Here is a 14,932-nt window from a genome sequence, read left to right as displayed (position 1 = left end):
TGCCGACTGCGGCTCTGGAGGAGGCTCTGAAGAGGCCGCTGACTGAGGCTCTGGAGGAAGTTCTGAAGAGGCCGCCGACTGCGGCTCTGGAGGAGGCTCTGAAGAGGCCGCCGACTGCGGCTCTGGAGGAGGCTCTGAAGAGGCCGCCGACTGCGGCTCTGGAGGAGGCTCTGAAGAGGCCGCCGACTGCGGCTCTGGAGGAAGTTCTGAAGAGACAGCCGACTGCGGCTCTGGAGGAGGCTCTGAAGAGGCCGCCGACTGCTGCTCTGGAGGAGGCTCTGAAGAGGCCGCCGACTGCGGCTCTGGAACAGGGTCTGGAGCAGGGGAGCCCGCCGATTGCGGCTCTGGAGCAGGGGAGCCCGCCGATTGCGCCTCTGGAGCAGGGGAGCCCGCCGATTGCGGCTCCCGATCAGGAACAGGGGAGCCCGCCGATTGCGGCTCCCGATCAGGAACAGGGGAGCCCGCCGATTGCGGCTCCCGATCAGGAACAGGGGAGCCAGCCGATTGCGGCTCCAGATCAGGAACAGGGGAGCCCGCCGACAGTGGCTCCAACGCAGGAACATGCGAACCCTCTGACTGAGGATCCGCCTCAGGAACTGGGGAGGTCACCGACTGTGGCTCCACCTCAGGGACAGGAAACACCACCGACTGTGGTTCAGCCTCAGGGGCAGGTGACACCACCGACTTTGGTTCACCCTCAGGAGCAGGTGGGAACACCGACTGTGGTTCACCCTCAGGAGCAGGTGGGACCACCGACTGTGGTTCCACCTCTGGAACTGGAGGGAACGACCATGGAGGCTCAAGTTCAGTCTCTGAGGAGGCGTGAGGCGTCTGTAGAGAGCTCTTGGCGACTTGTGGCCTTTGCTGAGGGGCTCCTGGAGGCATACCATCACCAATACCACTCTCTGAAGCCCTCTTAAGTGTATGCTCAGGGGTCTCTGGACCGCACAGGGCAGGCTCAGGGGTCTCTGGACAGCCCAGGGCAGGCTCAGGGGTCTCTGGACGGCACAGGGCAGGCTCAGGGGTCTCTGGATGGCACGGAGCTGACTCAGGGGTCTCTAGACGGCACAGAGCTGACCCAGGGGTCTCTAGACGGCACAGAGCTGGCTTAGGGCGACGCCGTTTCCTACGCCGAGGGGTTTTAGGAGCTAGGCTAGCCGGTTTATTGATTGAATCTAGCGATGAATTAACCGGTTGAAAAATATGAATACCGGAGTCAGGAGAATACCGGAAGAGTCAGGCATGGGGTCTGGCTCAAAACTAACTGGTTCAGGCTGGCGGGGAGCTGAATGTGGTGGCACGAAAGGGTAGATATCCTCTCTATCCCCATAGAAAAACTCCCAAAGGTCATCCTCATGGATGTAGGGATCACGGTAAACGGGTGAGAGGACAGGTCTAGATTCCACGGTGAGGGGTGCAGGAGTATGATCAGGCTGGCGGGGAACTCTAACAGTCTGACGTGAAATAGGTGGGCCAATCTGGAGTCTTTTAACGGATGGAGTTAAATGATGGTCTAGAATATGTGAACTGAGACTAACCCGGCGCGGAGAGGAACTAAAACTGGTGTGTGAAGCTAAGTCTAATCCAATGGCTAATTCAACGAGGTCCTCTAGGGTAGCTGGCTCGACGTAAAAAGAAAGGTCCTTTCTGATGGAACTGTTTAAAGCCATGAGAAAAGCGGACTTGAGCGCAGACTCGTTCCACCCGGAAACGGTTGCTCTAACCTGGAACTCCATAGAAAACTCGGCTACGGACCTATTACCCTGTTTAATATTCAGAAGCTCACCAGAAACTGAACACATAGTGACCCTACAAAAGGCTTTTTCAAACTCCAGGATGAAACTCTGATATGTACAACTCTTTCTAGATTTTAGCTGAAAACTTGACTCCGCCCATTCAAGGGCTTCACCAGACAAAAATGAAACAACAAAAGCAATATTATCCTGATCAGTAGGAAAACTAGAAGTATGAAAACCAAAAAATAACTGACACTGAAATAAAAATCCCTTGAGCTTACGTGGGTTACCTGAAAATCTCTCAGGCAGAGATGGACCAGGTGACGAAAACGACGGGTAGAGTTCAGACCAGAAAGGAAGGGTATCATCTTGACTAGGAGATGACGTCACCACCGGAGAACCAGGAAGCGGAAGAGTATTCGGGGCAGGACGAGCCGCTGACGTGGCGTTATCATTGTAGAAGTGGCTAGCGAATGTTTGTTTTAACAATAACTCATGGACGGGTTGTGAGTGATCAAGTGTCTGAGCGTCCTGTTTCTCAGTCCAACGACGGAGGTGATCTGCTGGGCTTTGTGTTTGGCCGCAGTGTTCTGTCATGATGGAAGCAAGCCCAAGATGCAGAACACACACGGAGACTCAGGAAAAAGTCCAAAGAGTTTATTAAAGGCACAAGCACATGAATCACAGTTCAGGCAGGGGACTGATTCGCTGGGGTCTGTGCGGGGAAAGGGAGATGGCTGGATTTGAGCTTCCAGCTCACAGCAGGGAAACAACAGGGGAAATCCACATGGGAACCTCTTAGGGAAACTCCACAGGGGAGTCGTCAGGTAGCATCCACATAGAATTCTTGGGTTGGCTCACCAGGGCAGATTAGCAGGTTAGCTTTCCTAGAGCGTCAGGCTTGGGACTGGCTTCATATGATGCAACTCTCCCAGAGCTGCAGGGCCAGAGACAGGTTGCCAGAGAGACAGTTCTTCCAGAGCTTCACAAGGAAACAGGAGGTTAAGCTCATCCAGAGCTTTCACGAGGAGACAGGTGGTTAAGCTCATCCAGAGCTTTCACGAGGAGACAGGGGGTTAAGCTCAGGGCCGTCACTAGGTTTGAGAGACATGGGTGGCTTAGCCCCTAGGTAAGATATTGCGCGCGCACTGCGCGCGCCGAAATTTTTTCAGTGCACTTTCTAAGGCGCTGTCTATAAATTCATTATTTTAAGAGCAACATACCTGGGAAACACTTCCCTCACTAATGCTACTTCACCAACTAAACTACACCAGTTAAAATGTGCTAAATTACAAAGAGTAAATGGTAGGTGCCATGCATTACTGCATAAATGGAAGAAGGCAAGTGGTTCGCCACTCATCATAATGGAAACCTTCTACAGAAGACAGTTGTCTAACCAACAGACTCCCAACATCTTCATAAACCCTTAACCTGGCCATTCATCTTTCCCCATCTCCCCTGCACCCACAACCTGTCAGGAACCCCTGTCTGCTTTGCAATAACCCTGTTTCTGTGTGTGTGCTTGGTGTGTGTGTGTGACCTGGACTTTGGCATGTCTTTCTCTACACCTGGCACAGAGAGAAACACATATATGTGAGGAACTTAACAATAAATGCAGCATTATCTTTGATAGATTTCTGCTTAATCTAAAGTTTAACCACAAAATACAAGTTGCATAAATGGACAGTAGGCAATAGGCAATAGCATCATTGCAAAGAAGGATATCCTTGAGACTTTTTCACATCAGTCTGACAAAGTTTTAATGCAAATAAAGGAAGTATTTTTAAGTACAATGTATTAATGAAAACACAAAATCAACAGTATATGAAACGTACAACTTAGAACTATAGTCAACCCAAGGAAGCACTACCATATCACACAGTGTCGCCCTATCAGACTGGTGGCACATAGATATGGGAGAATTATCCTGCGATAATGCAAGAGCACATAACTTCAATTAGAGAAAAGAATTTCATCTTCTTGCACTCAAAACTTATAATGTCTAAATTAAAACTTTAAATTTGAATTAATATTTAATAATAAAAAAAATGTTAACTTTTTTTTTATTATTTGGCCAAAATATCCAACGTCCAATATGTCTTATAGAAATGGCGGCACCCTGTCCTGCAGTTAGGTGCTTCTCAAGAAATCAGGAACTTTTTTCTGTTTTACTTCAGGATGAGTGTTTTAACAGTGAAACAAAGAAGTGTTAAACTCTAATGGACTTTGGATTAATCCATTTTTTTACATCATTGCTAATTTAAGCAACACTGAGTAAATTTTAACTTAACTATTAGCTTAGTTTGTGTCTCGGTTTTCAGCTGTTTAGCCCAAATGTTGAAACACTGTGGAGAACAAGTCAGAGTTTAAGCGACTTTATTTAGTGAACCAGATGGAGAACCGCTGACAGTGGTGGGGAGCTGGAGGCTCGGGAACCAACGGGAGACAAAAGGACATTGGGTTTACTGAGGAGGTGAAGGAGCGTCAGGTTCTAGAAGGAAAGTTCATGCTTAGATTTGAATGGTGGGTTCAAGAGGTGAACACACCAGTGCACTCTTACAATGTAACGCAGAGAATTGGCCAGAGGGATGGCGATCTAAGGAGGGAGGGCGCTGAGAACACAGGTGACCTTGAGGCAGGAAGGCTGATGGGTGGAGGGTGGGCAGGGCCCGGCTGACGGAAGACTTGTAGCGTTCCTCTTTCTCTAAAACTTGAAAGGGTTGTATCCATCACTGAATGAGTCATGTGACCGAGGGTGGCACTTTATGGCAGTCTGAGAGAGCAACTCTAAGGATTTCATCTAAACCTGTAAGTTCCAATAGTGGCTGAAAATGACATCTTTAATAAATACATTATTTTACCAGAGTATTTGTTACTGATCAATGAAAATTTTAATGGAATTACTTTGCATAGATAAACTTCTTTACTTCATTTTACTTATTTATTGCTTTTCAAAAACATTTGATCCCATTTTGTCTTCTTTAGGAGGACTTAAGTGACCTGGATTTGGAAACCCTGGCCCCTTACATCCCAATGGACGGTGAAGACTTTCAGCTGAATCCCATCATCCCAGAGTCAGAACCTCTGGAAGGGGCTGGAGCAGGATCCATGGGGAGCATGAGCAACCTAACCATCCATCAGAGCTGCAACAATGTGGCCAGCCTCTTCCAGCCACTGACCTCTCTTCCTCAGCCTCAGAACGGCTATCAGCAGCAACCACAAGCGGCATGGGCCAGCGGTGAGAGAAGAGGCTCCAACCTGGGCTCTGTGGAGTCCCAGCAGAGGTCATGCATGATGCGCCCCATTCACAACCCAGCTTTCCGAGGCCCGGCCAGCACACCACTGTCTTCCATGCAGTGGCCTCCTGACCCAATAATAACCTACCAACAATGGCCGCCGAAGGCCTGTCTGATGGACAATCTGTTTGGGGAAGAACGCCCCTCATGCCAGCAGAACATGTCACTTCTAATGCATAAACAAAGGTAAGGTAATCAACCCATCCTTTATGAAGAGTTTGGGAAGAAAAAGCTGTACGTTAATGAATGTTTTCCTATTTATAATGACAACTGTGTTGGTTTAGGTCTGTTGACAATTTTGTGCAAGCGTACAAAGACGTTAGTCCAGCTACAGTTGCCATGAATAACAGCATGAAGCGCTCCTTCAACCAGATGGCTCTGGTAAGTTTCCCTAAAAAAGGGGGGGGGGGGGGGGGGGGGGGGGGGGTTTGACCGTCCAATCACGGACCAGATTCTGTGGCGCATCAGATTTTTGTAAATGTTTGTGACAGCGGTGACAGGCAATCGCACAAGAAAAGACGGAGGGCCAATCAGGAGCTTGTGTACGGGTCTAAACTCAGGGAAGCGAGCTTCAGCTTGACTTCAGTTTTCTGCTTGGTCCTAGTGCTCGACAAATGTCTGTGTTCTGTAGCGTAACATTGTTTTTAGACAGTAGGATGTGCAAGGGACCAAAACGGATATGCCCCGCCCACCAGCCCTAGATCAGCTGACATTCTGGTCAGCTGTATTTTATGTTTGAGTACATCACTTTAAAAAGCTTAATGGATTCTATCGCCTTCTGTTATTATATGTTATTATATATAGGAAACAGACTAAACTCTTAGACGCACAGGTGGCCTCATGGTGGTCATTGTTTCTGCAGGGTGATAAAAAGGTGACAAACATTGTATGGAAGAAGATGAGGGGTGACGGCTGTATGGATCGCTCCCTGAGTGCAGGATCCCTCACAGGTATCCTTTTGCTTTTGTTTTTTTTTCTTAGCTGGCCTGTCTCTCTGTGCTCCTGTTAACATGCAGCTATCATTTCAGAGTCAGGGATGATGGGGCGCATGATGCCGAGAAACGGACCCCTCTTTCCCAGCCCTCTACACCAACACAGGACGTCTCAGTATCATGGGGGTGGGATCAGGCGCCCCGATGACAAACCTTTTCCCCGAAAGAGCTGCAGCTTCACAGATTATAACATGTGTGCTTCTAACAAGACTGAAGGTGACTTAAAATACTCTGAACATTGATTCAGCTGCTGTCCGGGTGGATTTCTGCCTTACTTAGGTGAAGCAGCATTGGGATTATTTTTCTTTGCATATTATGTCTTATTGCTTTTAGGAACTTTGGGTCTTCTTTCACAAAGGCCTCATAAGAAAACCAGCTTTCAGCAACAAATTCGCCTACCTTTTACTTTTCTATTGAACAGCACATAGTTTTAAAGCAGAGGTAAAAGGTTTTGTCTTTTTTAAGTTATTTTTTAGGCATTTATTTTTTTATTTAACCCTTTTTACTCTGATGCTCCTAAATAAATTCCAAAGTTCACATTACCAACATTACCACAGCGTTCTTTTTGTAGCAGAAAGCCCTACGCTTCAAATAGTGATTTGTAATTACACCACATCCATTTGATAGATTATAAAGTTATACCTGGAGCGCTACTAAACACTGCTTACCTCCAGCATGGGAACATCAAACTGGAGGTACGGAAAACACAAGCGCCCAAAAAGTACAAACATGAATGGCAGTTGTGCAGGCCCATGGTGAACAGGTGAATGCGGCACCGTATATAACCGCTGTTCAAGATAAAGGACAATGTAATGTAGACTGACAGAGCTTAGTCTGTATGCTCCTATTTCATTTCCCAACCCTTGTTCCTTCCACAATGAAGATGTTTACTTTTTATTCTGATTGTAGAACTAAATGAAACTTAAGTTAAAGTGATTTTAGCTTCAGTCGTATTCAGACAAGATTACGGTTTTACGGGTCCACCAATTGCAGTGATATCAGACCGACATCTTATCCAAAAACCTCTTTATTGCAGTTTATATGAGATCACAATTAATGTTTCATTCGGCTCTTACTGCTGTGCTGTACCATTTAATGTTTCTGTCCTTTTCCCAGGTATAGCGAGCCGTTTGCTTGGCCCTTCTTTCGAACCCTCCTGTTTACCCCAGCTGACCCGTTATGACTGCGAGGTCAACGTCCCGCTGCAGGGGAACCTCCATCTCCTCCAGGGATGTGACCTGCTCCAAGCCCTTGACCAGTGCATCTAAACTCCATATGTCTGGACTTCGGCCCTAAGCCTCAACCTGCAGCCCATGACTAAGTCTTTCTTTGCCTCTGGACCAAATCCTGGAGGCTAGACCACCTGTAGACGGCGGATTTAGTGAACACTTACTGCCTTACACAGCCCCTCTCCCTTCTTCCCTCTAAACATGCAGAAAAATACAGAGTTCAAGCCACATACAGAGTTGAATCATTCTTCAGCCTAAAGCAGATGTAGGCTGGGTGGAGGAGTGACCCCCGTACATTGCATCAGTTTGAAATGGGTCGCTGGGGAATGAAAGGTCAATGCTGGGTATTTATGGGGTTATATAATGTTACTCTCACTTTGTGTATTAACGAGTTCTGACGGCATGTATGGAATCACATGGGTTGCATTTAAAAGGTCGCGGAGGGATGCAGTCGTTCCACTCCCAGGATACCCCTCTATCCTCTACCTAAATCATGTAGCTTTCAGGTGAACTTACACTACATACACACTAGCAGAGACACTGTTCTCCTTCCTTTTTTTCTTTTTTTTGACTAACTTGAGCCTTTTTCTACATGCATTCAGAAACTATTTGCTTGCATCTTTCTTTCTGAATCAGTTCTGCGGAGTTATAGCTTTAGATATCCCACTATATATTTTTCCTCAGTTTTCATCAATCTGTTGTGAGATGATTCCTTCAGCATTTATTCGCCAAACTGAATATCCTCATTGAACTGATGCAACACTGCCGCATTAACACTGCCTTCTTGTGTTCTTGTATATGTGCTTCTTTTCAAATAGCAGTAAAACACACCTAGTACACGTACTTCTTTTTAAAATCTGATCATTTTGAATGTGTCTGTGTGAGAACAGGGTATTTTTTGTTTGTTTGTTATTGTGACATCAATTCAACAAATTCACCAGTTGCACAGAAGAGTTTGACTTGCACAAGGTTCATAGGACGCATCAAAGCAGTGGTGTGCACAGATGACCGGGAGGAAAAGCCTGAAAAATGTGTTCAGATTTGCGGTTATTTATATATTGATGGTTTTAGAATGATGAAATTCGTGTGGTTTACTGTCACTAAAGATTTTCTGCATTTCCAGACATTTTTAGCAGAAAGTGATGAATAGGAGATTTAATGCCAGTGTCCAATTTGTGTAAAAAATGTTAAGCTTGCTGCTCTAATGTAGTTTATTCAAAGATTTTTCTCTTTTTTTTTTTTTTTTTTTTTTTTTTTTTTTTTTTTTTTTTTAGAATTACATTATTTAATTATTTGGGTAATATAAGCATAATCAGAAAGTTTAGTTTTCTTATGCAAACTAAAATTCACGATGATGAAGCTTCATTAAGCACCATGTAATAGTGATTAGCTAATACACTTCGCATCGTTTATATATCAGTCTTGGACTGTTTATGCTCAGGTTTTTCAAAAGGATACCAACAGCTTCTTATCCAGCTTGTACCATAGCGGACAGACGTTAAAGAATGCAAAAAAAGTAAAGATATTAGATGAAATAATGCAAACGATTATTTAGATTTTTTGTTTTGTTAGCTTTTTTTATTAATGTAAAACATAAAGTGTAACATAAAATGACCGATTATTACAGTTGGATGTTTTATGTTTAACTTGTTTTGCCCCAAACCCTAAGATTTACTTAACAACTGCAGAGAGAAACATGAAAGAAATACTGGAAACGAAGTATTCTCCTTATACATAAGGAGTACTTTGAAGTTTTTCCAGGACAGTAAAAGTGTTGTTCTTTATTTAGAAATATTGAAAAGAATGAAAGGAGTAGAAATAATGACCTGGAATGGGAGAAAGTGCGGTTTGCAACACTGGAAGAGGTTTAAATGAGAGGAATGTATGAATGGAAGCTAATTTAAGGGTATTTCTGACAATCACGGGAAGCTCAGGTTAATCAGATGGCGCTTGGAAGGATTAAAACGGCATTTTGCTGATCAGGAGGGAACTTAAACCATGTAGAAACTTTAGAGGGTTTTATGGGTTTGGCAGAGACAAAAAACCCAGCAGCTAATGATGGAAGTCATGTAACCTCAGTGGTCCCCTTTAGAGAATGGAGGTCAGCCCCATGACTCCTGTGCTCACCACTGCACATACCAGACACAGGAAGAACAGGCCACAGCAGAAAGTCACACATTTTTATACTCAATGTGGATGTTTGTAAAAGTGCAACAACCACAATCTCTGTGCATTACCCTGTGAAAGCAGGTTTATATATTTTAGTAATAGGATAAGGCCAGTTTCTGTCTTCTATTACCAGCCAACACCAGAGACCTTTGTTACAGAACATTATTGAGAGCTATATGTTCATTTCTACCCAGATGATGTCAGGGTGCCTTCAGTGAAACATGTTTCTTTCCTTTATTTGTGTTTTTCTTCATCTGACTGTTCTGAGGTCTTTCTGTAGTGACTACTTTTGAACTATAGATCTTTGTACACATACACGTTATGTATTTAAAAACGGAGCTAATGTTGAACATAGTGTTTAATGTGTCCTGGTACTTTGTCCTCAGTCGCCCTTCCTTCCATAGATGCTGTGTAGGTAAGAACTCTGGCTATGCCGTTTCCTCTCGTCCCGTTTCCGTGTCGTGGTGCCCCCCCCTCCCCCGTTTGACCCACCCAGTTGTTTCTTTCTTCTCTTTTATGTGCAAATATCTGTTCAATCTGTTGGTTGGCCAGTACTGTTGTTGTTCTTACTTTGACACACAAAAAAATAAGAAACATCACAGCAAAACATGACTTTCCTAACTTTCACTTTTCAGATATGTAGCATTTTAAATAAATAAGGAAAGTGAGGTTGCCACATAATCGCATCATTTTCAAGTTGCATTATATAAAAGCAATGGTGCTTCGTAGATCATGTATGTGTCATTTTTATTTTATTTTATTGCATATCTTGGATCCACTAACACTGTGTTTTTTAATGTGTTCTGCCTTACTGTATTTTAAATAAGTAAGGCAGAACACATAACGGACAGATGTCTATTACATCTGATGAAATTCGTAATAATCTGTAATCTCCTTCAACAGAGGACACAAGACGTCTCTATTTTAACTCACCTGTTGTTGTTTTTTTATTATTTGAATCCATACAATGTGCCTTATTGTGACATGATGTACTGATTTCACCCTTCAAGTGCACAGTTTCCCTCGTAAAAAATGGACTGAATCCTTCAGCTTGTTAATTTATAAAGAAAATTATTGAATTTATTGTAAGTAATCTGCTTCAACAGAGGCCAAATCATCCCGTTGGATTGTAGCTTTAATTTAAAATAGATTTAGTCTGATTGTTTTTCTTATTAGCAAAGGCAGTTTGTTACTGTGAGGTAATAACTTAGGTTTTTTGAAATTACAAGAATTCACATTAAAGATGTCTGTAAAGTTACTGGCTGAGCAGGTAGACTCATTTCAGATTATAGTTGTTACCTAATAAGTACTATAACAGATAAAAATGTGTTATATTCACTCAATATGCTGTTGAGAGCTAACTCTAAAACTCAGTGGGTAATAAATATATATTTTTTATGTCATTTTACGCATCAGAATAAAAAAAAAACCTAAAAAAGCAGGATATTATTATAAAATTTTACAAACAATATGTTCTATCCATCCATCCATTTTCTTACACGCTTATCCCGAGTGGGGTCACGAGGGGTGCTGGTTTCTATCTCCAGCAGTCATTGGGCGAGAGGCGGGGTCCTCCCTGGACAGGTCTCCAGTCCATCACAGGGCAACACAGAGACAAACAACCATTCACTCATACACTTACACCTAAGGAGACTTTAGAGAAGCCAATTAAACTCATGTTTTTGCACTGTGGGAGGAAGCCGCAGTATCCGGAGAGAACCCACGCATGCTCAGGGAGAACATGCAAACTCTATGCAGAAAGACCCCGGGCCAGGAATCAAACCCATAACCTAAAAAGTAGATATGATAGATTTGGAAAGAGAAATCAGATACTAAAATTGCTATATTTTTCTTTATTTTACCATGAGCACTGAGGATTTAGATTCAATCACTTCTCCAATCGCTTCCCTTTATATCAACAAAATGGCAGAGTAACACGACTGGAGCAGATTAAGTTTCTAAAAAACAAATCAGTCTTCTTATAACGACGATTGTTTTTTTGGTGAAATTTTAATGGAAATGGAGAAGCTAATCAGAAAAACAGGAACAATGGTTCTGCTGTTGAAGCTGCTTTTTTTGGAAAGATGTTCAGATCAGCAGCAAAGGGTCTGGCAGCAGGGACAGAGCTGAGGCTTTAGTCTAGTTAGGATGATCGTTAGGTGACGTGACGGTTTGTCTCAATATGTGCCAAACTGCTGACAACAAGGTGCATTATGGTTCTAGTTTAAATCTAGCAAAACTCCACATTGTTTAGTAATTTGAAAAGCCATAGAAGATTATCCAACAGATTCTCCAAATAATTATCTTAGTTTAACGCAAAGCCATATTTTCTTTTAATTGGGAAAAATAAGCCAGTACATATAGTTAATTGTACATTATATTTTAGAGATCTCACAAGCTTTATAAACATAACCTAATGGTATATTTGAGTTCTTAAATTTATTTAAGCTAAAAAAATGTGTCAAAGCTATTTTCTTTAATTATTAACAATTTCATTTCAGCCTTTCCATTTAAAAGTCCTCCTGTTTTAAGTCAGAATTATTAAACCTAAAAAGGAAAGTATGCCACTAAGTCACATTTCACAAAACCTGAATGAGATATTTTTCTTTTTTTGACTCTAGTGGTACTATTCTTTACATACTGTCGGCCAGACAACAAAAAAACAAAAATTTGACCAGGATTCACCCTAAACAGGCCTTTTTACAAAAAAACATTCCTCCTGCAGAGCATGAGAAGAGTTACACCCACTAATGAACTTTCATCATATTACTCCTTTTCCCCTAAACACACCATTTTATTGTATTATTTTTTACCCAGTCCTAAAACCTTGCTGATTAAGAAGTTAATCTTATTTCAAACTGGAGGAAAAGTTATATTTGTTTGTAGAGTTATGTATTTTGCTGTAGAATTTTTTTAATTATTAAAATAAATTTCCATTAAAAAGCACCTTACTAGATATTAGTAAAATTTCAATAGTTAAAAAAGTGCAATATTGTCCAATCACAAAGTTTATGTTTTTGGAGACCAAAGAAAGACTTCTAGAGAGACAGGCAGAAAACAAGCATGGTGAAAAAGAAAACAGAACAACACCTTAGATGGATTTGGTTGTTCTCTGAGCAGTTCTTGGCATAAGAAATAAACGACATGACTGTATATACAAAGAGTTGGCCAAATGGAAATGATTTTTCATACAGAAGAGAAGTCCTACCTCCTCTTTTAATGCTCCTCTGCTTACAGAAGTTGAACCAGAAACACATAAAAAATATAAAAACCTTCCATTTTAGCTTTGTTTTCTCTTAATGTATATTTGATTAAAGCAAAATAAGAAATCTCACCTCAGCTATAAACATAAAAAAGAAAATAATATCTAAAGTGTGAGAGACAAAAGCTTCAGGAAATAAAGTAGACGGGACGTCTGCGTCTCTATTTTAACTCATAAGCTGTGCTAATGCTCAGCACACTGTGCTCCTTGAAGGGTTTTAGCTAAAGTGAGAAATCATTCGGGAGTAATCCCGCTCACTCTCTGCGCTTCCTCTTCCACCGTGTTCTTAGCATTCTTCTCTTTTATTATTTCTTTTGGGATCCATGTTCAACTACTTGTTTTCTACTTGTTTTCTGTTGTTATTGTCATACAATACAGTTACTTTAGCTAATTCAGATCTATATTTTAATATGCTAAAAATTCATAATGATCTTATAATATATTGTTATCATTATTACTATATGGGGACTTTAACCCAATAAGAAGTTTGTGTTTCTGCACTGATATCTTATTAAAGCATACTGATCTTACCTATGAAAGAAGGCTCTGTGTGTTTATTGGACATTATTTGACTTAATGTGATGCTCTATATGTTTTATTTTCTTTGAAAAAAAGTGAAGGCTTATAAAAGAAAAAACAAAATAAGTATCTCCATGAAGCTTGTCAGCAGAGAAAAACATAATCTGTTTAAAGATATCAACACCATTAGACGATACAGTTCCCCAAATCACAGCCAGCGAGGTTTCTGTGGCCCCTAAACGTCTTTAAACTCTAGAACCTTGATTATCATTGGTCCTTTATTATTGTTGTTGTATTGAAAAAGGGGACTTGACAAAACAAAATTGGTAATGCCTATCTGCTGGACAGTACGTGGTCCAGGTCAACCTCCTGACAGCAGATAGACTCAATCATCTTGGTATCAGTGACAACCACACCAGTTACTGCTCTGCCACAAATACATCGACTGGTGTCGTATTTTCTTACTGTAGCGCATCCATATAGCGTTCTCTCCCTCCATCCTGTGACGTGCCGTTTGTGGATGCTCATTGCCAGAAGGTAGGGTGGCTCATTGGGTAGCACCGATAGTCCGACCACTGGGTCCACAGCTGCCTCTCTTCTCCTTATTACGGCTGGAGTCACATGCTGAATGGGCACTAAAGCATAAGCAGTGGGATTTAGACACTCTAATGTCCTTTCAGTTTGGTCTTCCATTGTCCAAGTGTATGGTTGTGAGGTAACCCTGATACTTCAAAGGTTTTCAGCAGGAAGCTACAGAGCAAACCAACCCCCCCCCAAAAAATATCACTGCTTAGAGTTGTACAACATGATGCCGCCCTTGCCATTTATGAGCACCACCGTGTCACCTCACCGTCCAGAACGTACAACCAAGACCTTGTTTTTTTCTCACATTGGCAGTAAGTTGATATACATAGACATAATAAAAACAGTTAAAATAGCAACAGTATCATAGAATGGCTTTAAAATGGCAGATCTCTGCCCAGGTCCCCCTTGAAAATGAGATCCAGATCTCAATGGAGTTTACCTGGTTAAATAAAAAAAATAATAAAAAGAAATGCCTTCTCCAACTTCTAGTAGGTTTCCTGTGGCTGATAAAATATAGATTATTATTGATAACAGCTGCTTCGGCTCTATCTAAAACAGTCATTTTTATCTCCTATTTACCTACTTTATTTTTTTGTTTCTACTTTACTTATATAAAGTTTATTAAAGCTTTACTGCAAATTAATTCCACATGTTTCAGTCAAATGGATTTAATGTGTTAATTAAAATAAAAAACTCAGTTGACAGGATATGTGATGTTTGTTTTTTTTTGGTTTGTTTAGCATGAGCGACATGCAGATCTTTGTTTATTTCAAGACATGAAGTACAATTTCTTTTTCAAGACATGAAGTACTTCTGAAAATTTCAGATTACACATAAATAGATTGGTTAATTCTGCAAGCGAAACATGAGTTATATTAGTGTTAGGATTAATATTCAATAGGTAAAAACAACCTACTGAGCCTGCTGGTAGGTAGGAGGCACAATCTGAAGCCATTCTATGGGACTGATAACCGCTAATTACAACCATTTAATGGCATGGTAACATCTGAAGTGGCAGCAAACGGAAACCTAGTATTTACTGAGTGATGGAAGACAGAATCAAAATGAGGAGGAACCCCATGACATGATGAAAAGTTCCTGCCTGTTAGAACAAGGTTTTTATTCTTCATCTTCAACTGCTATC

General features: G+C 41.8%; 1 protein-coding gene across 1 annotated transcript in view; it reads left to right on the top strand.

Annotated features, from left to right (window-relative positions):
* The window catches only part of epas1b (endothelial PAS domain protein 1b), an 81,836-nt gene extending 73,077 nt beyond the window's left edge, over positions 1-8,759 (top strand). The window contains exons 12-16 of the mRNA XM_038303130.1: positions 4,722-5,218; positions 5,317-5,413; positions 5,895-5,982; positions 6,061-6,240; positions 7,141-8,759. Coding sequence (XP_038159058.1) covers positions 4,722-5,218; positions 5,317-5,413; positions 5,895-5,982; positions 6,061-6,240; positions 7,141-7,292 — 1,014 coding nt within the window. The 3' untranslated portion in view covers positions 7,293-8,759. The remainder of the gene's footprint in view (positions 1-4,721; positions 5,219-5,316; positions 5,414-5,894; positions 5,983-6,060; positions 6,241-7,140) is intronic.
* The last annotated feature ends 6,173 nt before the right edge of the window (positions 8,760-14,932 follow it).

Source organism: Cyprinodon tularosa, unplaced genomic scaffold, assembly GCF_016077235.1.
Source record: "Cyprinodon tularosa strain WSP-4 unplaced genomic scaffold, ASM1607723v1 ctg505, whole genome shotgun sequence".
Taxonomy (NCBI): domain Eukaryota; kingdom Metazoa; phylum Chordata; class Actinopteri; order Cyprinodontiformes; family Cyprinodontidae; genus Cyprinodon; species Cyprinodon tularosa.
The sequence above is the reverse complement of the archived record's forward strand: the minus strand, read 5'-3'. Positions and strand labels throughout refer to the sequence as shown.